Source organism: Equus caballus, chromosome 5, assembly GCF_041296265.1.
Source record: "Equus caballus isolate H_3958 breed thoroughbred chromosome 5, TB-T2T, whole genome shotgun sequence".
Classification (NCBI taxonomy): domain Eukaryota; kingdom Metazoa; phylum Chordata; class Mammalia; order Perissodactyla; family Equidae; genus Equus; species Equus caballus.
Window position 1 is genome coordinate 29,992,318 of NC_091688.1, and position 25,235 is coordinate 30,017,552.

Here is a 25,235-nt window from a genome sequence, read left to right on the forward strand (position 1 = left end):
AAGCTGATATCAAAACCAGCATTTTAATTATGTTAGTTGGCCTGGTGAAGAAGAAGAATATATTAAAACCTTCTATTAAAAATAAATAATAAAACAAATCTCTTTAGCTGCCTCTTTTTTATTCCCCATCCCTCCGTAAACACACACAGACACACACACATATGCATGCACACTTCACACTCGGTGACCAACCATCCCAATTTGCTCAGAACTCAGGGATTTACTGGAATAGGGGACTTCCAGTCCCTGGTCACTCTACCCCAGGATATCCCAGCTATGACCTGCCACTTCTTAGCAAATTAAGGACACTGTAGCCTATGGGTTTCAAGTTAGATGAATGCAAGTACTTTTCAGAATAAGCCTGTCTCACATTGGGAAATTTTGCAGAATTCCCTTCCCTGGAGGTGGTTTCTATCATGGTATACTGTCTGCTGCTGTTGCTGTTAAAACCTCCACCAGATCGGAAACTGCGAGCAAACCCAACTTAACGGGGTTTCCCGTAAATCACTTTGGCTGCTTCAGCTGCATCATTCCAGCTTTAATGGAAGACGTTCAGAGCTGCACTGTCTTGGGAAACCGCTGACCTCGCTTACTGCCACGTTAACCCTGGAGAGCAATTCGTTCCCTCTTCCTCGACTGCGGGTGAATATTAAGTAGGAATCTCTGCCTTTGTGTGTTTATTTATCTCTGGGCATCGTGAGAGTTGAAGATGGTTTCATTAACAACCGTGTGGGGGTGGCAGGAAATAAGACTTTTGTTTTTATTTTTCTTTGGCACCCCAACTTCCCTCTTCACTCTCCAATGCAAACTATCCTTTATAATGGAGACACACTCTTCAAAATGCGATGTCAGAGACTGCACTGAGGAGTTACACGGATGGCAAGGTAAAATCTGCAAAGTCAAACGTGCCCTTTTTATCTCTGAACACATCCCTAGCGGGTCAGAGTTTGCACCCACTTCTACGGGTAACTCTGTGCCTGTGGCCTGGGAAGCAAGACTCAGTTTAACATTTAATTCCATCAGGTGAAGCCTAAGCCAGCAGCAGGCTCAACCTGGAACCTCACGGAAGAGGAAGTCAATAGAATATAAAATTAGGACAAACTGCAGCAGGTTTTCTAGATAAGGACATCTGGATTTTCAAAACACAAATTCAAGGTATTTGGGAACAACAAGTTTCAGGAACAAAAATGACTACTTACTCTATATCCTACTAATGAGTTTGGCACATAATGTGATATACACCAAATTTTGCCAGAACCCCATCTAACGGATAAAGCAAAGCATGCCTGTGGGAGGTGGTAGAGGAAACCGGCTATGGAGCCGAGGATGGAGCAATGGTGGATGGGAAAACTCACATGGTTTCTGCCGACAAAAGAGAAGAGCACAGACTTGCATCTAAAGTCCTGACTTCTCTTCTCTGCCACCCTCCTTGTGCTGGAACTGGCGCCACCTGCCTTTCCCTCGCTGTTTAGGATCCAGTAACTGTTTTCAGCCCAGAGCAGCGGCTGCCAGGCTGAGTCCCATCCTCCTCTTCCCGCTCCTCCTCTGAGCTCACCTTAGCAGCACACGGTTGATGCAGAGAATTCATCACCTGATGTGACAGCCCGAGTGAGCCTGGCACTAGGAAACTCTCATTTGCAACCCAGAAATACGCTGAGGTGCCACAAAGGGCTGATGTCAGCACCGAGTTGAGCTAGATCTGCATATGGGCCAGATGCCATTACCAGAGATGCCTTCAACATGGGTGAGGAGGTTTACGTGCTCCAGGCCCTCAATCACCCAGGCACTGGTTGGGCCAGCCAGGAACAAAGAAACATGGATGCATCCTCTCTTCCTCTGTATGCACACATGTACGTACATACACACACACACACACACACACACACACACACACACACAGAGCCACTATTTATCTGGGGAGACAACAGCTCACCCAGTGGAGTCACATCCTAGATCCAGCATTTTTCCATCAAGACAGAAGCACTATGTTTTCCTGGTATGTATATTCTTTTCCCAAGATTATACAGCAAGCACTTAACCAAGAGAAGCTGTGATGCAAAAAGATGCTATTGGAAAGTCCCCTTAGGGACAAAATATTCAAAATTTCCCTGGGAAATTTTACAATGGTAAACAGATTCATGCCCAGTCTGGCACCCCTCCATTCCTATCTCTAGCTCCCACCAGAATGATCTTTCAAAAATGTAGCTTTGATCATGTCACCTCCCCGTTTAAGCCTCCAATGGCTTCCCATCAGCCTCAAGATGGGTTCAATGTCCTCATCAAGCCTGCAATATCCTTGACCTTGCTGGCTCTCTAACTCAATGCTTATGTTTAATACTTCAACCATGTCAGGCTACTGAGAAATTCCCATAACAGAGCTGCCATTTCATGCCTGCTTCTTTCTCCTTGAATATAGTGTTTTACTCATCCAATTACATGCCATTTGCACCCTGGCTGCTCTTCATGATTGAGTTGAGGTGTCCCTGCACCCCAACTTGCCGCTGGCAATGTCCCTTCCTCCTGCAGGCACCCCAGTTCTCTGCATGTCCCTCTATCACAGCACCTGTGCATTTCTTCTTTCACAGTCTGTCTCACCTACCAGACCATGAGAGCAGGGATGTGGAACTTATCTTTGATTCCAAAGTGCCTACTACAGTGCTTGACACAGCATAGATTTTAATCACTATCTCTTGGAGGGACATATGAAGAAGTACGTAAACATTTAGTGGCACTGTAACATCCATCCTCCATCGCGGGTGTGGAAAGGGGCATGGCATCAGGTCCGTGACCTCTACAATTCAGACTGACTACATGTAAACAGCTGTGTACACCTAGAAAATATTCAACAGAGACCGCAGAGGCAGTGCCAGGTTTTGGGGTAACTTTTACATCTAGGAAGTGAACGTTTTTCTTTTGCTAAGTAAGCATCAAGGAGATCTGGTACTTCACAGCTTCTCCCAAACAAGTAACTATGATTAAATTTATATTGTTCTGCTTTGTTCTTAGGGAAAATAGATGAGAAAAACACTGGATCCTGCCTGTTACACCTCCACAGTTTAGCACACCATCTCAAGAGGAATGTTCTCCATAGGGCACAAGGTGAAGGAAGATATCCCACCATGCATATGGAACAGTCTCCTAGTCACCACCTCAGACACAGTGAGAATCACAATAATGTAGAGAACAGACATAGTCCCTAAGTGGCCTGTAGGGTCTTTGCCCATTTTTACTCTCTCCAGGGCTGAGATCCACATGCAGATTCTACTTCCACCTTAAGACCTATGGATGGAGTTGCCAGATGAAATATGGGATACCCAGTTACATTTGAATTTTAGATAAACAACAAATAATTTTTTAGTGTAAGTATGTCCCGTGCAGTATTTTTATTTGCTAAATCTGGGCAACCCTATCTGGGAATAACATGTATTCTCAGCCAAAAAAATTTTATTCTAGCCTAGTTTGGTACCGTAGGTAACTCAGGATCAATTTTGCTGCATCTGTGTCTTCGTACAGGAACTTCTTCCTTGTGGCTGAGATCATCTCTACCAAGTCTACGCCTAGCTTCTGATTAATGTGCTGTTTATTACAGTTCATTTAAGACTGAGATAGTGCTTTGCTCCTGTAACTGGGATCCCGCTCTGGAACCTCAGCTCACCAACTAGTACCTGCCATCACATTTCCCCAAAGTCAGTCCTCTGCCTGGACTAGTCCGTGCTGCTGGCTCTAGGACTGCTGTCTCCACGGTTCCCTGCCTGCTGGGGGTATCTTCTCTGATTGCCACCAACCACTTAGTCCCTGGTGACCTTACATCCAAGTCACACCACCACACCCCTGTCTAGTCTGGCTCCTATCACAGCCTTTTGAGCCCTGAGATCTTGCTGTGAAGGTCTATGTTAAGAAACATCAGCAGTGCAATCGGCCATTCTGGGAGAGAACAGATACCCTTGCTAACTGAGACTTTGGTAGTATAAGTTGCTGCAAAGAAATAACAGATTTCCCATTGCCACAGTGAGATTTCTTCTTACTCCATAGAGAAGTCAAGTGAGAGGCTGTGTGCCTCTGCCTGTCCCTCTCCTCTGCTCTCTAGGAATCCATGTCATCCTTTAGGCCCAGCTTGAGAGCCACCTTCTTCCTGGGAGTTTCTTCAAGGCACACTATCACCCACTTCTCCAAATTCTAGCACCACTGACTTTTTGACCCTTCGTTTTGACATTTAAGCATGTTCAGCTCTCATTTCTTTAAACATCCATGCGAGCACCAGATCTTATTCACTGTAGTCACTTAATTCCGCAAATATGTATGCAGTGCCTACCTTGCGCTATATACTGGGCAAACAGTGGTAGATGAAACAAATTTTTAAAAAATCTGGGGTCTGTTCCCATGGAACTTACCATCTTGTGGGAAATAGACATTCAATAAATCATCAAACGAATAAATGTAGATTCTAGATGGTAATAAGTGCTATGAGAGAGTACAAAGAGGACCTCATTAAGGTTGTGGCTTCTGGAAAGTCAGCCTAAAGGTGAACCAAAAATAGTCAAGTAAACAGTGGGGCAAAGAGCCCTCCAGGCAGAAGGAGAAACCTATCCAAACACTCCAAGAAACTGAAAGAAGGGCAGAAAGAATGGAGAACAGGAGCAGGGTGACAAGCACAGCAAGATGGGGCTGCAGAGCGGGAGGGCTTGATCATGCCAAGGTTTGCAGGCCACATGAAAGGTTTTGATTTTTATCCTCAATGAGATGATAAATCACTCAACCACAAGCCATCAGAGGACAAGAATCCTGTCTGATAGAGGAGCTGCTCAGTTAAGTACTTGAGTTGAACAAGTAGAAAAACAAATGCTTTGAAAGCTTCCCTTGGAGCCCTGCCCCTGTGAATATAAGACCATCTGACTGCTGGTGACCACCACAACTGCGGAGTTACTCAGGAACCATCAAAGTAATTCCCTGACTTTGGTTGATGACTATATAATGGTATATAAATCCAGTGTGAACTCCTATTCTTACTTCTCAGGCCAGGAAGCTAGGACTCAGAAACTACCATTTGCCAAATTTAGTCCCCACAATATGCCACTGCTTTTGGACTTCAAGTTTGAAAAGCTCAGGCTGTGTGACAGTGTGTGGGTACCACATGCAGAGCACGGCTGCTACTGATGCTCAGGGCTGAAGGCACATAACTCATGCTCTGCATTTCACCATCGGGGCATCTTTTGCTGTTTATTAAAATGCTAGAACCTATGAACCACAAGACTGGACTCAGAAAAGTCTTTCTGGGGATTCTAATAACTTCTACTCTTAAGCTTCAATCCACCTCAGCAAACTTGGTTTTGGATAAGACACACTCTACTCTTCTGGGGTTGAACTTCTAAGGCAACACCATGTGTAGCGCCATCTTGCCAGTTAAGAGGGTTTTATCTTACACTGGCAATGCAGAGTCCTGGTAGAGCGAGATGATAAACCTGATCCACATTCACTTGGTATGAATATGAACTCTCTTATTACAAGTCACTCTCTACAACCTTATCTGGCATGCATTCTAACTGCTCTCCAATGCTGCTCTGTCAAAATCCAACTGCAAGTCTCTATCAATTGCAACACCATCAGAGTGTGCCATCCTGCCAGCACCCAGTGCCACATGATTGAAGTGCACATGTAGGTCAACCCTGAGATCAAGATCTATTTTGGCACCTTCTTAGCTTCATCCTTTTCTAATTCATCTGTTGTGAAGGCACAGAATTAACAATGCCACGTAAGGCACCTGAGACACAGAGGATGGTTTTGGCTGAACCTTTCATAGCTCGTACAGGTTATGAGGTAGTGGACATTTTCAGGTTTAGGGCTGGGTTGCTTTCTTATTTCTGTTAAAAGTGCAAATAGGACAGCTACACACTATGTTTCCGCATCCCACAGACTTCTGGGGTCCTTAGGTTAAATGCACATACAGGAAGTTAAAACTTAAAATTTGTTTTACTTAACTTTTCAGAGGCCAAGAAAAATAAGCTCAGCTTGATTTAGCTAAATAGAGGTGTCTGAGTGCAGAAAACTATTTATATCTGATTAAACATCCTCTATACTCAGACCAGCATAAACCAAAATCCATCCACACTTATACACATCCACACACAGTGTACAACACACATAATTTCCACATACTCTATGATATTTACGTAGAGCTAACAGATGTTCAGAAAATACTCATAGCACCCAAAGAATGTACACACACACACACACACAGATGCTACTTATCTACTTATACTGGAAAAGAGTAGCTGTATGAGACAACAGACAATTATATTTCCTCATATAGCCAAATCTGGATAATTCAAGCAAAGGATATTTCTTTTACTCTCAATATAAATTATCTGATTGGCTCATTCTATACAGACCCAAATTCTTCATCTTATTTTTATAACCTTTGACTTTGCTGAATGGCTGTTATTTACTCAGGGCACACACAGAGATTGTATACACACCTTAATGATGAACAGTGGCTCTACACAGAACACACACACACAACTTGTGGTGTAAACCTTGAGGCTATTTACCATTGCACAGGAAGATAAAGCCCCTTCCACTTTTCTGACCATCCAAGAGACAGCAATTACCCCAGATTATCAGACCAACAATGACATGCCGCGTAAAGAGAGACACTGAGCCAACTCCGCATCCCAAAGACTGGCATATTCAAGTACACTTAGGACATTAATAGCAATTTACGTGCCATCACTGAGACAAAGCCACAAAGGCTCCGTTGGCAGCCTCTTATTTTGAAGCCTATTATTTGTGGGAGTTACAGGCTATAATCACAACAGAAACTTTCAAAACCCTTATCTTCCGTGACGCACCAAATCTATTTCAGAGCCATAATTGCTATGTCACCGGAGAGTTTGCTGCTTAATGCACTCAAATGCCATTTAGTGTTTGCAGGGTCATTACAGCTAACAGAAGAGGGGGGAGATATGGTGGGACGCTGTGGGGGAAATGCAGATAGAGAATGTTGAGGGGAATGTGCTAGAATGGGGCACTCGCCTCCATTGCACCTAATTTATTTATGGGAGCACATTGTTCTGAGAATTCTATCTACTGATGAAATGAGAGCAAGTGCTTGAAAACTGTCTATCTACTCAAAAGAATTCTGAATTCACTTGACACCATCCCAGAGATCTTCAGTGGATGCTGGGGGATACCCTCTTGTATTCCGGGATTCTCATCCAAGTAGAAGAGGGGGTTGATTTTTAAAATTTTTATTTTTTTCCTTTTGGATTATCCCAGAAGCCCCTGCAGTGGAAATCTTCCAGCTGTGCTGTGGGCTCAGGAGTCTGACTTGGCTTTTCTATATGTGTTCTGCTACAGAATGCGAAGGGCAGAGGGGAATGATGGTGAGATGTCAAAATTCAATAACCTAAAAGAATGTGCTATCTTACAGATGGTGAAGGAAGATACAAGGAGACTGACAGAGCATCCAAAATATGAGAAACCATCTAGTCACTCAAAATACCATTTTCTAGACCAAAGTCTAGCTAAGGCCATAAGAAAACTTTTTAAATATATGTAGCTTTATTTCTTCAACCTGGCTATAACCTGGCCAAGGACATATTTGTAAACTCCTATTACTTAGGGTAATACTAGGCGCAGGGTAAATCTTCAAGGAAATTTTTGACTGAGTAATGTATCTCTTGGTTCTTCTAGAAAACTCTGATGTTCTATTTTATAGCCCTGAGTTTTTTCATAGACTAGCAGTATAGAAAACGTCAAGCTAATTCAGATTGCAAAGTTAATTTTTTTTTTTAAGATCAATACCAGTATTACTTATAGATCTGTCTTTAGTTTCCTACGATAATAATCCAGCCTTCAGAATAGACAGAATGAGACTTGGAGCCTTATTCCACATGATCCTTCCTCCATTCAGAAATAGAGTATTCTCTGTTTTCTAAATCTTGGCCAAGTGTGGAATAGGAAAACATCCTTATTGTGTAAGAGTTTGTAGACATTAAGAAGAAAAAGACAAACATTTCAAGAATACATATAAAAGACTAACAAACATATGAAAAATGGTCAATCTCATTAGTAATCAAAGAGATACAAATTAAATTAAGACAAAAATGTGACGGCATTTTATAATTTGATAATTGACAACGACTGAAACACTGCTAAGGCATTGTTATTAAGGGTATGAGGAAATGGGAATGATCATAAACTGCTGGTGGGAACCAAAAATTAATAGAAGTTTCCAGGAGAAAAGTTTATAATATATCACAAAGGCCTTAGATTTGTTCCTCTCCTTTGATCCAGTAACTCCATTTCTAGGAATTATGCAAGGAAATAATAGAAAATATGTACTGAATTTTCTGTACTATGATGTTACCAGTGTTATTAATAATAGCAAAAAAAAAAAATAAATAAAAAGAAAGAAAACAGCTTAAATGTTCCCCAGTAGAGATTGATTAAATAAATTATGGACTTTCCCTATGACAGGCTCCTATGCAGTTATTAAAGTTATGTTTGAGAAGAATGTTTAATGACATGGAAAATATTCATAATATATTTTTAGTAAAATAAGTAGGTTACAAAATGATACGTTCGATATGATCATAACTATTCTGCACCCACACAAAACACACTTACACACAAATGTGAGAAGGCTGCAGAGTAAAAAGTTAGCAGTAATTTGCTTCTCTGATTTTCCTGCATTCTCCAAATTTTCTGCATTAAATTTTAATTCAGAATCAGAAAAAAAAAGTAAATGTAAAATTTAAACACAGCATAGGAAAGAAAGTCCACATCTAATTTAGGTCTTTGTTCTAAGTGTTTGAAAGGTCTTAGCCAACCTCCAGAGCTCACTGAAAAGAGAGACCACAATTAATGGTCAAATACAGGTCTGAAGAAGAAAGATGGAGGCACCCTTTTGCCTAGTGAAGAAAAAGTTAGCAAATGATTTCATAACTCTCTTCAAATACAATTACCTGTGAAGAGTGTTAATCAGTTGTTTTTCTCTTTCCACAAAAAATATGATCAAAGGAAACAGGCTAAACACAGCAATCAGCTTAGACAAGATGAGAGCTGCTCAAGAAAAGGCACTAGATCTCCTTTTTATTTTCCCTAACGCCCAACACAATAACCGGTTAATAACAGATTCCAAGAAAATGCCTGCTGTTCGAATGCACTCATTCATCAAATGAGTGAATGAATGAATGGATGAAGTGTGGATCAAGCTCAAGTTCCAGAGACCACACTTGCTCTAGAAAAAAGTATGAGAAAGAGGAGAAACAGCAATAGATAGCTGGTCATTGAATATATAGACCCATAAAAGATTTCTGGCACGAGTTGGTGAAGATAATAGGATACTAGATATAGATAAGTTGGAGGTAAAAGATGGGTACCAGGTTCTGATAAATGAAAAGAAAAAAGCCATTCTCTTGTGGGAAAAACTCTCTGGACAACAGAAATACAAAAATCTGTTATGTTTATGGGGATTTTAGGCAGGCATAAAATCCAGCCACAAGTCTGGCTGCAGGTTTAAAAAAAAAAAAAGACAAAGAAAGAAAAGAAAAACCTCTTGACAACAGGTTCAAGTAGGTCACTTCAAAAAGCATACATTAAGCACCTACTATGTCCCAGGCTTGAAGTGAAGGCTGGGATACAAACCTAAGATCCTTCTCTTCAGAAACCAAGGGCCTAGAGAGGAAGTAAAGATAAGAATCAGAGAAGAACTCCCATTCCAGCCCAGTGCACTAAGTACTATGTAGGTACAGTCTGGAGGAACTAGGCAGTGCTTCCAAGGAGAAGGTAATTCCCAGGTGAGTCATGTAAAATGAGTAGAATTACGAGATGTTTGCCACTGTGTAGGTTCTGGGCTATGCATTCCATTGCTTGAGAATGTTTAATATTTTTCTATGCTTTTTTTGGTGAGGAAGATTTGCTGAGCCAACACCTGTTGCCAATATTTCTCTTTTCTTTTTGTCTCCCCAAAGCCCCAGTACATAGTTGTATATCCTAGTTGTATGTCACTCTAGTTCTTCCACATGGGATGCCACCTCATCACGGCTTGATGAGCGGTGTGTAGGTCCACGCCCAGGATCCGAATTGGTGAACCCTGGGCCGCCGAAGCAGAGTGCACAAACTTAAACACTCGGCCACTGGGCAAGCCTCGCTATCGCTTGAGAATCTTAACCACTAGGAATTGCCTCCAGCAAAGGCCAAGCTTACTAGGACAAGACGGGGAGAGAACTGACATTTATAGTGCCAGGCACTTCCAGAACCTATGGTCTAGAGGTCTAGAGAGGAAGTACCAGGACAGGTACTTGGTGATTTTCAACAGCAAAAATAATCACACTAGACAGGAATGAAAATTGATGTCTGCAGGTCTATTTCTCTAACCTTTAGATTTGTTACTGTTCTTACGTTGTTCTGATGCCTAGTTCTAACCCCCTCTGAACTTGCGTTGTTCACATTTTTAAAATGCCCTAATTGTTTTAATAAACTTGAATTACATAACTTAATGCATATAAAGTGCCTAAGATGGGGAAAGTCAACAAGTGCTAGTTATTAATACAATTATTAAATGTCATTTTAGCCTGTTAATTTTCTATCCTTATTGTTTTTAAAGTTACTGCTTTATCCCACTTCCTTATTTTATTACTACTTGATCTGTTTTATAATCTTTGTATGTTCTTAGATGGAGTTATTTATTTTAACCACTCATCCTAGCTTATTTTATGTTTTTATTGTTCTATTTTTTTTATTGAGTTAATGATAGGTTACATATTGTTCTCTTTAGTACTTGTGTGTCTTGATTGCTTTTAACCTTCATTTTGCCATTTCACATGCAATTTTATCATTCTCTTGTGGTTTTTATCCTTCGATTGCCTGTAGTTCATTAGTACATTCTTTCGTCTCAATTCTCCGTTTTCCTTATTTCCTAGCTCTTTTTTAGATTTAATTTTAATAAAAGGAGTCTTAAGCCTTCTATATACCAATCTGAAAGGATGCATAACATAACAGTCATAACTGAGTTTTTATAATTCTTTTCCATATCAACCAGGCTCCAAAACATTTATTACTAGGAAACATAACAGATTCTCTTACTGTAAGATTCTTGCCACTTGCCTTCCTTTAGCACAAGGACTAGCGGTTTACGGGTCCATCTGGATAAAGGGAAAGAATACAGGCTTTGGAGTTGAACTGACCTGGGCCCACAGCCTGGCTCTATCACTTACTGGCTATTTGATCTTGAGTAAACTACTGAACCTCCCTGAGCCTCTGTTTTCTCATCCATAAAAGGGAGATGAGACTGTTGACAAAGACATTGGACTGTGTTAGAGCACTCACCAAATGTTAAGAGTTAGTATTCTTAGTACGGATATTGGTGGAAGCTCAAGTTATCCCCGGAAGTTAAGGCATACAATTAGTTGTGCTTTGTTCTTCCATCACTCTAAAAGGGCACAGAGTGCTGAGTAGCACAGCTGGGTCTCTCCAGAACTCCCCAGCTCTGGTGAGAGAGGGGCCTGAAGCTTCCCTCATCACATCCTCATTCTCTTACAGAGCAGAGCATCCTCTTAGTCTACAGGTCGGCTGAGGATGGGCTTCCCCACTCCCATGACAGATCACTTCCCTAAGGTGAACTAAAGTACAATTTTAGACAGGTGTGTGATTTTGAAAAATAAGTTTGTATAAGTTTGAAGGAGGCTTCAGAAAATCAATTGACTTCAAGCTAAGGGACACTGGAGGAAAAAGGGGGAGAAACAACCAAAGATAAAGAGGGGAAATGTAATATCTTGCAAGTGAGGAGATCACATTATAATTTAATTTTCAAATATCATAGTTTCTATTTTTACATATTTCAAAAGTTTTTATGATGGAAAAGGGATACAAGTCCCTTTAAAAGCAGGCATATCAAGTCAGAACCTAAGGCAAGTGTAGAATAAACCATGTTATTCAATTTAAAATAGACTTTTGAGCTGAGTTTGGCTATAAGATAGAGTGAGGGGGTGAGAGGCATCTAGGGGTTGCGGGGGAGGGATACATCTGACGGGATGGAAACAGACAGACTATTCTGTGGGTTACTGTGCTCTGTCCTTCTTGCTCTTCCTTCTTTTTTGTTCGCTTCTGTAAACTACAAGAAAGGAGGACACACAAGAAAGTAAAGGGTAGAAAACTTATACACAAGTGTATTACATTTGTCAAAGCTCAGAGAATGTGCACTTACGATCTGTACACTTAATTGTGCAAAATTTTACCTCAAGAGAGAAAAAAAAAACTGCAAACAAATATTGAACTCTAGTTAATGATACAATACCAGGAGTATTTACTTAGGTCAAAGTGTACTGTGTACTATACACCTTAGTGTACTGCAGTTTACTTTAAAATACATCAGAAAGGTAAGATGGATTGATGGATGGATGGAAGGACGCAGATATGGATAGATATATGGGGAAGTCACTGGAGTAAAATATTAATGACAGAATCTAGGTAGTAGGTATACTGCTCTCACTGTAAAATTCTTTCCAATTTTCTATATGTTTGAAAAACTTCAAAATAAAACAGAAAATTTTAAACAAGTAGTATCGTTAATGCAAAGAAAGCAACATGATTCCTTATCTTCGGTAAATCCTAGATGACATTTAAAGGCCTTATCCACTAGAGCAGAGCTTCTCCAAGTTAATGTGCTTAGGAATCACCAGGGGATGTGGTTAAAATGCAGAATGTGATTTAAAAGCCTGAGTGGGGCCTGAGATCCTGCACTGGTCACAAGCTTCCAGGTGATGCCAACCACTGCTGCTAATCTGTGGGCCACACGTTGAATAGAGCAGCAAGGCAGGGAGGAAGGAACAGCTAAGCAGGGGCTGCCAGCAAAGGCTTCGGTCACCTGGGAAATCTGAAAGAGGGACCAGACTTCCTATAAGCCCCAAAGGGTTTTTAGGCGTAAAGAAAGGATTCAAGATGAGTTCAAAGACCTGTCCTGCTTAGGCTTGAAAAATTATTAGGTTAGATGAATTCGTGGCTGATAGAGTTGGAAATTCCTGCAAACAGAACCATAATAAATGTAGGTATTTATGTGTTTATATTTTAAATATTCCTCCATATTATTTCATTGTATAAAGCATATTATTATACTAATCTGAGTTAACCTCTTGCAGATGGTTAATTTTTAATAAAGAGTTGTACTTATATTAGGAAAGGCTTATTTAAGCAGAAAGCATGCTTTTCTGTGTCCTATGTTAGGAAGTCTATTCTGTTTTCACAACATGGTCATAGCTCTAACACTATCATCCCATCTTTGCTGGCCATGAAATTACTGGCAGACCATCTAGAAGTGCACTGTCCAACATGTAGCCAGTAGCCACATGTGGCTATTTAAGTTTCAATTAATGCAAATTAGACAATTAAAAATTCATTTTCTTAGTCACACTAGCCACATTTCAAGTGCTCAACAGCCAGGTTGAGCTAATGTGGCTAATGGTTAATTTACGTAACAGCACTGAAATAGAACATTTCCATCAGTTTATAAAAAGTTCCTTTGGATAGCACAATTCTAGAAAGAAAGAATAGCTTTTGGCATAGTCACTTGCAAAATCTATAAAAGAATGGCAAATATCAATTCATCTTTATAAGCAATCTGTATATTTTTAGTTGATAGGAATACGATTATATATATATGTAAATTCCTCTTAAAATGGTCATTCCCAAAATTCTTTAAAAATAATATGATATTTACTATATTGGGTGGTGTGGTCCTTCCCTTTCAGAGAAGCAGAGTACTGAACCAGATAACTTCCCAGCCCTTCTAGCTTTCTGTTACTTTATGGAGTTCAAAAACCATGTCCTCTTGATATTTGCATTCACAGTGCTAGATATGAAATGGTTCTCAATAAACATCTGTGGAATAAAGCATTTATTCGTTTATTTACTCATCTGGTTAGTTGTTCCAGACCAAAGTGAGTCTCAGCTTCTGCCTTATTTCTCTGTCAGATTGGAGAATATTTAGAGATATAAATATTAATATTTGGAGATATGAAATAGAATTTCCCCAAGTTCAAATGTAGCTAGAGATAAGCAGAGATTTAAAAAATGTACCACAATTTAAAATAACAATCAGGTTTTCTGAGAAAGAGGCCTAATATTTTATCGGAAAGCAAGCTTGTCCAAGAACGTGGAACTCCTTCTTAGCAGGCAAGAAGTGGCAAGGCTGGACCCAGCAAGAAGAGGGCCATCTGCAGAAATCAATGCTAACATTTCCCATGATTAAATTCAGCCGGTTTAGTTAGCTTAATATTTACAGAGGCCCACAGGGCCCATGCCACTTTTGCGAGCACCCACACCAAAAAACTGCCCTTTGGGGGTTGTGATTTTTTTTTTTTTTTTTTGTAGGGCAGAAGGCAGGACCAACTTGAGTCTGGAACAACTAACTCGATCCTAGTCCAAGGACAACACGGCTGCAGGGACAAACGTGGTCCGAACTGGGCAGGATGCTATCAAACACCAACTCCAATGAAAATAGCATGGCGTACATTGTCATCTCATAGATGGGAGAGAATCTTTCCAAAAATACAAATTTCTCTTTTATTTATAGCCATGAAGCATTTTCCCTCCTCTTTTATTTTCTTGGAAATGGAAAAACATCATGGTTTATAAGTATAATACGACACTGGAAGAGGCCTTGGCCATCATCTAGCTCAATTGTCCTTTTGAGAGTTGAGGGAACTGAGTCCTATCAAGGGAAAGTGACTTGTCTGCAGTCACACAGGCAGAAAGTGGCAGAAGTGGAATACGTGCACACATTTACATACCTACTCACACACACTATGAATGTGATAAAGGTTGGAGTGATCCTATCAGTAGGTTGGAGATCAACAAAATTCTTTGTGACTACTTCTACAAAGAGATAAGGAATCTCCACAAAAGGATGCTTCTTCTTCTTCTTCTTCTTCTTCTTATCATTACAAGTCCACAGTATGGCTGTGTGGTGAGTGGCAGGGGTAGATTTATCAGACTATTGCTTGTTGGTCTTGAATTCCTCTCTTCTGCTATATAACTTAATTTGAAATTCCCTCCTAAATTACAGAGTTGGTTGGTTCCCTTGTCCTAATAGTCCAAGAACAGTAAACCTAATCCCAGACAAGGTGTTGAATGAGACCAAAAGATAAAATACATTCTGACTGGCATCAGGGTTTTATGTCATCTCAGTACAGGGTTTCCCCAACTTGACCCGGATATAATAGAACGTAGCCTCATTCCCCAAGGTCAAAATTGCTATTGATGACATATTTATTGAATAAATGAATGGATCCATGAATATATGAATATTCCATTGAATGATGTGGTCTCATTCATTTTCTGTACCTTTTAAGGGCTTTCACCTGGCAGCTGGGGAAAAACAATGGATTGCATACGAAATTATAATATTGAGATTTCTTTTTTCTTCTCCAACTATTGTGGGCTCAAAGAAAATGCTTTTCTGGTCTCAAATGCTCAGTTGAGACAGTGTTAAGGTTGAAAGGCCTCATCATGTAAAAAGGTAAAGGGATTTACTGTTCCCCTTTGGCTCTGTCATAAAGGATAAGTCCATTTCTCTATTCCTGCTGCCTTCAAACCCTTCGGAGATTGGCCCACCATGTCCAGACTTGTTGGTTCTCCTCACTCCCTCTACCCCTCCAGCCTGGCTGTTCACTAGTCCCCAGCCACGGCACCAGAAGGTACACAATGGCAACTAACTGAGGAACAGATCTGGATATGTTTTAATTCCTTCGAAATTCAAATTCAACTTGGTAAAATAGAAGAATTAAAACTTCCTATAATTAAAGCGAGTTTTTAAAGATTTGCATATGAATTTTAATTATCACCCTCACTTCTCAGTCCTACAATTCCACATGTAGCAACATCTTATTAATGTATACTTTAAGTGGAAAGAGGCCTTTCGGAACTGTTTAAAGAAAAATTAAAATGATGGCATGTGGCCAACTATTACCATGTAACCTTGTGATATCCAAATGCCTGAAATGTGTTTACTCAAATAGGATGCTATTTTTGTCCTGACAATTTATATTTTATTTATTTTCTTAGTAGATGTCCTTTTTTCCCCTTGCCTAATATGGGAGAAAAGAAAACCAAAATAAAAATCACACAAGTTATGGTTTACAAAGATAAAAGCTTCATCTCTATTTTTCCACTGCTATAATTATCACAAAGCAAAATTCATGAGATTTTTGCGTCATAAACTGACCTTAATGGCATTCTGCCTTTACAGAGAGAACACTAACTTTATTACACACTTTATTTCCATTTTCACTAAAACTTGAATAAGAACAATCTTATAGAGGTATCTATTTACATTTAAGATTGGCTGGAGTGAACTCACTCCCTTAACTCACATTGGAAAATAATTAAAAATGAATTGTTTCACCCCCAAAGAATAATGCTTTCTGTGACCACAAATCTCTGAAAGGTCAAAGGGAAAAGTTCATGTCATGCAGGCTCTTCCTCCTTCCCATTTAGGGCCTCAAGATACAATGGGAGGAAGCAACCGGGTGGGCGAGGAAGTATGGCAGACGGTGTTTCTAATGAAACAGTTTTCTGGAGAGCGCAGTCTACAGTTGAGTCTGGCGTCCCTCGAGCTAACAGTAAGACTCAAAGATCATACTTGTAGGACTCTAGAACTATGAGCTGAAAGGGACCTCAGAGCTTGCTTATCAGGTCAATATCACAGATGACGCAAAAATACAGAGGTGAAGCAACTTGTCAAAAGAAAAGCCACAAGAAGGATCCAAGTTTCCTGATTTCAAGTTGCTTCCACGTTCCACCAGTTTCTCTCTGGAAGTTCCAGTCCCACATCTGGTAGAGACAGTAATGAGAACACCACTAGAAGGGATGCTATATTGCTACAGGTTTTGATAAGGGGCTTCTTTTAGGAAAGGAGGAGTTAAAGGATTCACAGGGATAATTCTCTCAGCAATATCATCACTATATAACTTCACATATTTAATGTTGATTTGAATCTTATTCTCAGAGAATCTGCATTGGCCAAAAAGTTTAAAAACTTTTTATAAAAAGGAAGACTTAAGAACCTTTTGAATTAAAAAGACCGTATATTTGTGGATTAGTAAAGCATGTAAAGTAAAAATCGTTACTAGATATTTTACAGCTGATATATAAGACATGGCTATTAGTCATTAAAGTGCATTTTTTAATTCAGTGGTATCTTTTTTTCTTTTTAAAGATTTTATTTTTTTCCTTTTTCTCCCCAAAGCCCCTCGGCACATAGTTGTATATTCTTCATTGTGGGTCCTTCTAGTTGTGGCATGTGGGATGCTGCCTCAGCGTGGTTTGATGAGCAGTGCCACATCCGTGCCCAGGATTCGAACCAACAAAACCCTGGGCTGTCTGCAGCGGAGCGCGTGAACTTAACCACTCGGCCACGGGACCAGCCCCAATTCAGTGGTATCTTAACTTCTCCTACCTGATTTATTCATTCAACAAACATGTTTAAAGCAACTAACATAGGCATTTTGGGAACGCATATACACATTATTCAGGAGTGAAAGACATAAAGACTAATTAAGGATGTCAGTGCACATATCTATAATGTAAGGAAAGGACATGTGTGATAGAGAGAAGAGGGAAGAAGGGCTAAGAAGACAGACAGCAAGGAGGAGCTGGACGTGGGAGAGTAAGTATGATTTTGAGAGTGGAGTGGGATGGGGGAGGTGGTATAGAAATGAAAGGACATTACTGTACATGGCATGCAGGAGTGAATGTCGGGGGAAATGTGTGTAACCAGGTAAGGGGGAGCTGACCACATTGCCTGGCATCCAACGTTTATCTGGATGACAGGAGGATGAGTTGGAAGGACAAGCAGATTGGGGCCAGAGTATGGAAGATTCTGAACATCAACTTCAGGGTTTGAAATTGCTTAGGTGGGCAAGAGAGAGGCACTGATGATTTCTGGGCAAGGAATGACAAAATTCAGGAAGTATGAACAGGAGAAAGGAGAAACTAAAGGCAGTAACAGGAATTAGGAAATGATCACAATAGTCTAGCTCATGAACTATTTCTAGAACTGGGATGATGGCAGTGGGACTGGAAAGGAAAGAATGGATGTGATAGCTAAGTGATCTTTAAGTATGTCTGATTGACAGAGAAGTGGAATAATCTCCCTCCATTACTTAGAGCCATACTAAACCTAGTGAGCACTGCCCGTTGTCATTTGAGAACACACAGTACTTAAGGAGGTATAATTTAACGCTCACCGAGCTAAGGAAGGGGGTCTTTAGGCCTTGAGTAACTCTATATCCTTTTCAAAAGCGTATCTTTCCATCAGAAGAGAGAAAAAGTGACAACTGTGTCTGAACCTATCCTCACCAGGAACTACCTACTGTGAAAACTGCTCACACAAGAGGAGAAAAAAAGGTCAAATTAGAAAGTTATCACTTATAACATTTCATACTGCATTCACGTGGAACGATTTATGCTTTGCCCAGCCCTTTCCTACTTATTTTCTCATTTTCCCTAAAGCAGCCCTTGAGGTATTAAGGGTGGGAATTACCGGCCCCATTTTATAAAAGAGAGGTTTAATAACTGCCCGTGGACACACAAGAGTTACCAGGACCAGAGCCTCCCAACTCTTACCACTACACCTTGCAACGCCATCGCTACGTGGTCTTAGTTAAAGGCAAGTGGTCCGAACTTTATGGGATTTAAAATAGACACTAGTTGGACATGATATGGGTGCTGTGAAAACCCAGCCAGGGGAAGTGGATGAAGGCTGCCCAGAAAATGTCCTCCACTGAATGAAACACAATCCAGAGCCCAGCTGGGAATTCCACTGCTGCCTTGGGTTTAGAAATTGTTTATTTTTATTTCTTGGCTCGAACCTTTCATTCCTGTCCTTGCCACTTCTTGTCTCCCTCCTTTTCTCTCTCTTTCTTCTCCTAGCAGCCAGAGCCCCAGGCTGCACATACACACGTCTCAGTGTCTAAGACCACTCTCTAAAAATACATCTCACTCTGACAAGCTGAGTCTCCTGCAGGTGGCACAATTTAAAATTGATACCAAAGGAATAGATCATATCATGATCAGCCTTTGATTCATTTACCCTGCATATTAAAGACCCAGAAATAAAATAAACACAGTTCACAGGGAAAAAATTCATGCAAAATGAGAGACTCTTTCAAGTGACATTTTGAAGCCCAGTTTTTGTGGTGGGCTCATGTAATCAGATATAATTGTCTGCACATGTTTGGTTACACTATTTCAGAAATGATTCCCAGCCCATCAGATGATGTCAGAGGAGTCGATGTCGACCTCCCAGAGTCCGAGGGCTGCTCTCTTCTGTGCTTCCCAATTAGGAAAGAAAGATGTCAAAGAGCAGAACTGCCAGCCTCACTTCCTGCCTGGTCACGTAGACTTTCTTCAGTTCTCCTTTTGCACGTGTGCATATTCTCGTTCCCACACTCTTGTACTTTCCTCGTGTTCCTTTCTTCCGCTTATACACAGAGCAAAGCTTTCTCTGGAAAAATCTATCTTAGATCTCAAAAAGATTCAGGAAATGCATAAATGTATATGTGCTTGAACCCACACACACCAACACAGAGCAACTTCATTCATTTGGAATCCATTTCTGAAAACAAACTTCTCTACCATGGTATGCTGTATTTCTCTAAGGAAGCTGCTGGCAAGTCATCCACTAATATGGAAATAATAATTAGTATTAATAGCATAAGCACAAGAAGGGAAGAATGGCTCTGCTCTGGAAATTCTTTCTAGAAAAGTGACACGATTGCCCAGAGTATGTTTAATAAGGATAGCTTTGACCGCCCTGCTCCCCACCAGAGAGGGACTTGATAAAATACCATATAAACTCAGAGGGGATTCTGCTCAAAGAAGGTAGAAAATAAACAATTCCTAATTGGAAGGGGCCTTAAAAGTCACCAAGCAACCTGGTGCTCAACTCCTTTCCACAATATCCTTACCTAGTAGCTAGCCAAACCATGTCTGAATGCTCCAATGATGGCTAATTCTTGACTTCCAGAGGCAGCCAATCCCTTCTTTGGACAACTGTGAGAAAGGCCCATAAAATGTTGAAGGGAAATGTGTTTCTCTGAATCTTCTCCTCACTGATCCTATCCTACTCCCTTTAGATACATCATTTATGATGACTCTAATCCCTCTCACAGAGGACAGCATGTCTAAAACTATTATGTACCATCAACTCTTCCCTTTTATGGGCTAAGAATTCCTAATTCCTTCATCCATTCTTCATCTGATGAAACAGTTGGTATTCTACTGATTTCTTCTAGTCTGACTATTGTCTTGTAGGATTTGACCAGTGCAGAGGTAAGGGAGCCATCACCTCCTTCCTTGCTGACACTATACCTCAATTAGTATCAACTAGGATTACATTAATGCATCATGCCTACCTTTCCTTCTTTCCATCCCCAATTTATTTTAATCATAACAACAGAAACAAACAACAAAAAATCATCACCATCAACCAAGCATAGTTTTCTTTAATCGCTCTGAGCCAAGAGTTCTACTGGAGCCTCTTGTGACCTCTAAAAGCCCAGAAAATCACCCCTGATCTAAAGAACAGCCTCCTTTTCCAGGCTGTCCTCTTGTCCCAGCTTGCTGTCACCGCTGCTGAGATAGCGGACGATTGATCTGAGAAATCAAGTTGGATTGCTGTCCCAAATCTACACTCGGTTCTCCTTGTGTCTGTCTGATCGATTTCACTCTATGCGACACAGCTTGTCGCTATGAATTTTCATGCTAGTCAGAAGCCGCCAGCGCACCCAAGAACAAGTAGAAGATGGTCTGCACCCCTCCCCATCCCTTCAACATACCCAGTCTCTGTGTTAATTTCTTTTGCTTTTTAATCATCCTTACACAGATCGAAGAAAGGTGTTTTTTTTTTTTTGATCACAGACCTGGATGTAATGGATTTTTGGCTACTGGTTTTCCTCTCCAAGTTCCCAGGTCCCAGCTTGTGGTGACATTTCCTACCACTGTTGTACTAGGTGTCACCTGTTTAGCAGCTCCTCTCAGCTGAACGCATGTGGCCGCAGGTGCCATGCAAACACTGATTGTGTCTGACAGCCCTAGACGCCAGCTGCCTGCATGAAGCCTGCCCAATCGCCACTTTTTTGTGGGTAGATGCTGCCGATGGCATGACCGATACAGAAACAAGAAACTAGGTGACCGTAAAGCTAAGATAAGTCCTACTAAGTGGCATTCTGAGCCCTGTGGCTTTGAAATAATTGGTAGTGATAGAATAAAAACAAAGGGTGGGGGGAGCGTTGTTTTCTTACACTGATGCCCTGAGGACTGTACATCTGACTGGCTGCGAGTCCGTCACTGTATCCTCCTGTCTGGCTGATAACATGGCGAAGGGTATCCACCTAAACAGATGAACAACAAGAGAGGACATTAGTCAGGGAGATGCATGGAAAGGAAGGCGGATCATCATCACAGAGGCTACCATTTGGGCATGCCAAATTAATGCAATCATTTTGGAGATATTCTTCCTGGTAAAGGGTCCATCAGGAGGAGGCTGGGCCTCCTCTATATGCCAAATCCATTATCCTTTCTGAGTTTAGTAAGCAAGACAGCAAAATGGTAAAAGAAAGCTGGGACTCCCAACACTGAAACTAATTCAATAATGCTGCATGAAATGGCAGGGACTGGGGTGCTGGAGGGGGTTAAGAGGACAGAGTGAAGGAATGCTCCCTTCCTTACAGACCATCCTATATAGCTTCTCCTTTGCTGGAATCCTGTAAAAGTCCAGGTTTTGTTTAGAGGGGCTAGGGCAGCCACCTCACAGAGAGAGCATTATGTGACTAACACTCTATCTTTTAGAGGACTTAAATGATGACCAGTTGTTTAGTCACTTGACCAAAGTCTGACCATATCTCCTCAAACTTGTTTCCAGGCAATGTTTGTTTAGCAAGGGGCTGAATCACTGACCAGCTGGTCCATTCCAGGCATGTAGTACTTCCTGTTCCACATGCATGGTGGGAAACCAGATGGACATGGCTTAGAACTTCCCTAGTAATTCTGACCCGGAGCATCCTTTATCCTGCCACATCAGTCTCCATGCTGATGGTAGGATGGCTTCCTTCAGGAGTGAAGTGAAGTGTAGTGAAGGCGAGCTGCTTACTAAGGAGCACTGAGGATTTACACCACACGACTTGATTTTTGCTTCCCAATATGGTCTTAGACTCATCACCAGAAACCCAATCCCTTGACCTCAAGGATGACTGAGAAGATGAGTTTAGTCAACTTGGTTGGGTGTTTTTAAAGATTAAAATGAAAACGTGAGATACTAAGGTATTTGCCTACTCATCAATTACCTCCATATTGGGCAAATAGCGAGTGTGGGAAACCAACGAACAAGAGGGATGCGTGGAAAGTGAGACAGTGGACGGAACTCCTTCTCCCTTTCCCTTTAGTGAACCAAGAATATGCTGGTTCTACTTGCCTGATAGGCCTCGGTCACCTCACCCTGTGCTTACTACTCCCCTCCTGCCTTCCTAGTGCGACTGACAAGCCAAAGCCAAATGCATTCACAAAGTGTGGACGAGATTCCCCACGATAATGGTTGTCTTTGTTTTAGTTTGGTTGTTGGTAAGGTTTTGTTTCTACATTCTCTCTCTCTGGACAGAAGCAGGAAGTGCCAATACAACTGAGGGCTCTTAGACTCTAATGCATTCACCTGGTGGCACATTGGCTGGGTCCCTACCTGTGATTGCACGTTGGCTCCAACCTGGGCCCCTTGGTAAGAATCCCCATTGAGTGACTGCACGCTCATGAACAAATCTCCAGAGTTTGACATGTTAAAAGAACTGGAAGAACCTGGAAAGGAAAGAGTGAGGCACCTGAATCACAGAAAGGAAAAGGCTCAACCCCCGCAACTAACGGCCAAGAGGAAGGATGACATGCAAAGCAACTCCCCCAAATAAAAACTAAAATAAAAATAACATCCACAGAGTCTGGTTAGTAGCATGAAGAACAGAGCAAGCAATAAAGGGTGCATATCATTCATGTTATGTGAAGCCACATCTGACTGCAAGTTGCCAAGAGGACTGCTTCCCCTTAGCAACTTCAAGCTGAGAAAGGGAACAGCTATTCTTCTCAACTTAGTCTGTTTGAATTGGAGACAGCCTCCCGACCTAGGATCTCTCCTTGATGCCTCTAAGATTCTAGGGTTGGCCAGGGGACCACAAGCTGGTTAGCTGGAGAATACGGGCTGGTCAAGAATACTTCTGCCACCACGATGGAGCACATGAGCTATTCAGCTGGATTCTAAATAAGCTATTGCCAAACTCATCTACTCTCACATCAGGGGTAGCCCCCGGGTGGGGAGTGCATGAAGGCAATGCCACACATTAGGGCCAGCCCTGTGATATGAGTCCACTGACATTCCTGATTTCTAGAAAGAAGGTTAAGTTCCTTGCTGGGTGGCAAACAGCCCAAGGGAGCCTTGAGGACTTCAAGAATATGTGAGAATGATATACTCTTCTCTGCCACCGGCCATCAGGGAGGAAGATGAAACAGAATCATGGGCCAGGAATTCTCAAGCATGCATGAAATATGAAATGCTGATAATGATGATAATAATAATAATAATAATAATAATAACAACAAAAGTGGGCCTCAAGAAGAGCAGTTAACCGTCTGCTCTCACCTCCCAGAGATGGAATCTTCTCCCAGAGTTAGCCTTTAGGCACCACCCAGCTTCCACTGGCTCCATTGTGGTAAATCTAACCCACCCTCAACTAAACGCAAGGGTGTGGAAAAGCTTAATATTATTCTGAAGTCATCGTGCAGCTCAGCGCATTAGGAAAGAAAGCTCAACGTGCAAGGTTTGGTTAAAACATGACGTTAGCCTGGAAAAGGAGAGACCTTAGGGACCCAGGTCAGTTCCACTCTACTATTTCCAACCCTATACTGCTTAAATTGCACTCTTGCCCTCATATTCTGAGACAGCCATCATCTGTGTGGAATCGCCCAACAATGATTCATGGCTCAGCTCTGACACTTCCTTTTCTCCTAAGATGGGGATCTGTGCTCTCCTAGAGAGCTTCCTACTCCTCATGGAGAGCTGCACCTAAGCAGAAGACAAGGCTCTTTTTTCCGCATAGAAGGACCACTTAACTGGCAATGAATTCCATACTCTGTCACTCTGCTCTATGCTTAACTATTCAGAGCATTCTCATACTTCAAAGGCAAGAGCCATTTAGAGGAACCAAATGATTTACTGGAGGACAATTTACTTGAGGACAACCTCAAGTTAAGACACATCTCCATTTTTCTTTCTTCATTGGGAAGTTCATCCATATGCAAGCAAGGAGCTAACTGTTTTGCTATGTAAACGGATCCTCCACTCTCACTCCCTTCTTGTGGGAAAGAGGGGATGCTCTCTTTGGGGGTGTGGATGACTTAAGCACCATCCAAAGAACTATGACATCTCCATAGCTCTGCAACATGTCCTGTCTCATCGGGCACACATTTCTCTGTTTAGGAATTAGAAAAGTGGGTCTTAGGTAAAATAGGCACAGAATTTGACCAGGTGTGGCTTATACCCAGTCAGTGGGGCAGATGATTTGGCCTGGAACTTCCTTCCATTAATGTGGTACAGATCTTCCAAAGAGTACCCCCCAACATGTGGGTGAAGCAGCGGGCAGCACAGATCACATTCTCATGTTAGATATATAATACTCAGGCCTCTAGGTCCTAGTTACATCCTTCTCAAATCTTTCTTTCAATCACAGCAACGCAACCTAAATATTAAAAGCTATTTTGTAATAATTGTTACAACACAAGCTCACATTTAGATGTCATCAGAACCAAGAATAGTCAGCTCCAAGAACCCAAATTATAATTTTTTATGATATCAGGATTTTTTTCCCCCAAGAGTGTTCAGTTTGAAGCCCAGGTATTCTCTTTCTCTCCCAATCAAATGACATGTAATAAACACACATTCTCTATGCTTGGCTGATGGTTTATTGGAAATCAGCACACAAACTGAGAAATGGGAGAAACCCCCAAAGGCCCACAGTGATGCCAAGTAACATAGCATCCATGGAACCATGAAGGCACGGAATGTGCCATTTACAAGATATACACTGCAATTGACACAGATGATTTAAAATATATATGTGCATAGATAAATTGTAAATATGTCTGGCTGCCTAATGTACATAGAGATAAATATGCGCATATCAATATACTTCATGTACAAATGC

At 41.2% G+C, this 25,235-nt stretch overlaps 1 protein-coding gene across 8 annotated transcripts in view; it reads right to left on the minus strand.

Annotated features, from left to right (window-relative positions):
• Positions 1-25,235, minus strand: part of PBX1 (PBX homeobox 1) — a 308,294-nt gene that overhangs the window by 41,660 nt on the left and 241,399 nt on the right. For 5 of the 8 annotated variants that reach the window (XM_005609847.4, XM_070267899.1, XM_014739639.3 and 2 more), the window contains 2 exons: positions 22,730-22,842; positions 21,300-21,389 (listed from right to left, as the gene is read on the minus strand). In XM_005609847.4, the coding sequence (XP_005609904.1) occupies positions 21,300-21,389; positions 22,730-22,842 (203 nt within the window). The remainder of the gene's footprint in view (positions 1-21,299; positions 21,390-22,729; positions 22,843-25,235) is intronic. The other 3 variants (XM_070267902.1, XM_003364964.5, XM_070267901.1) reach the window with 1 other exon arrangement.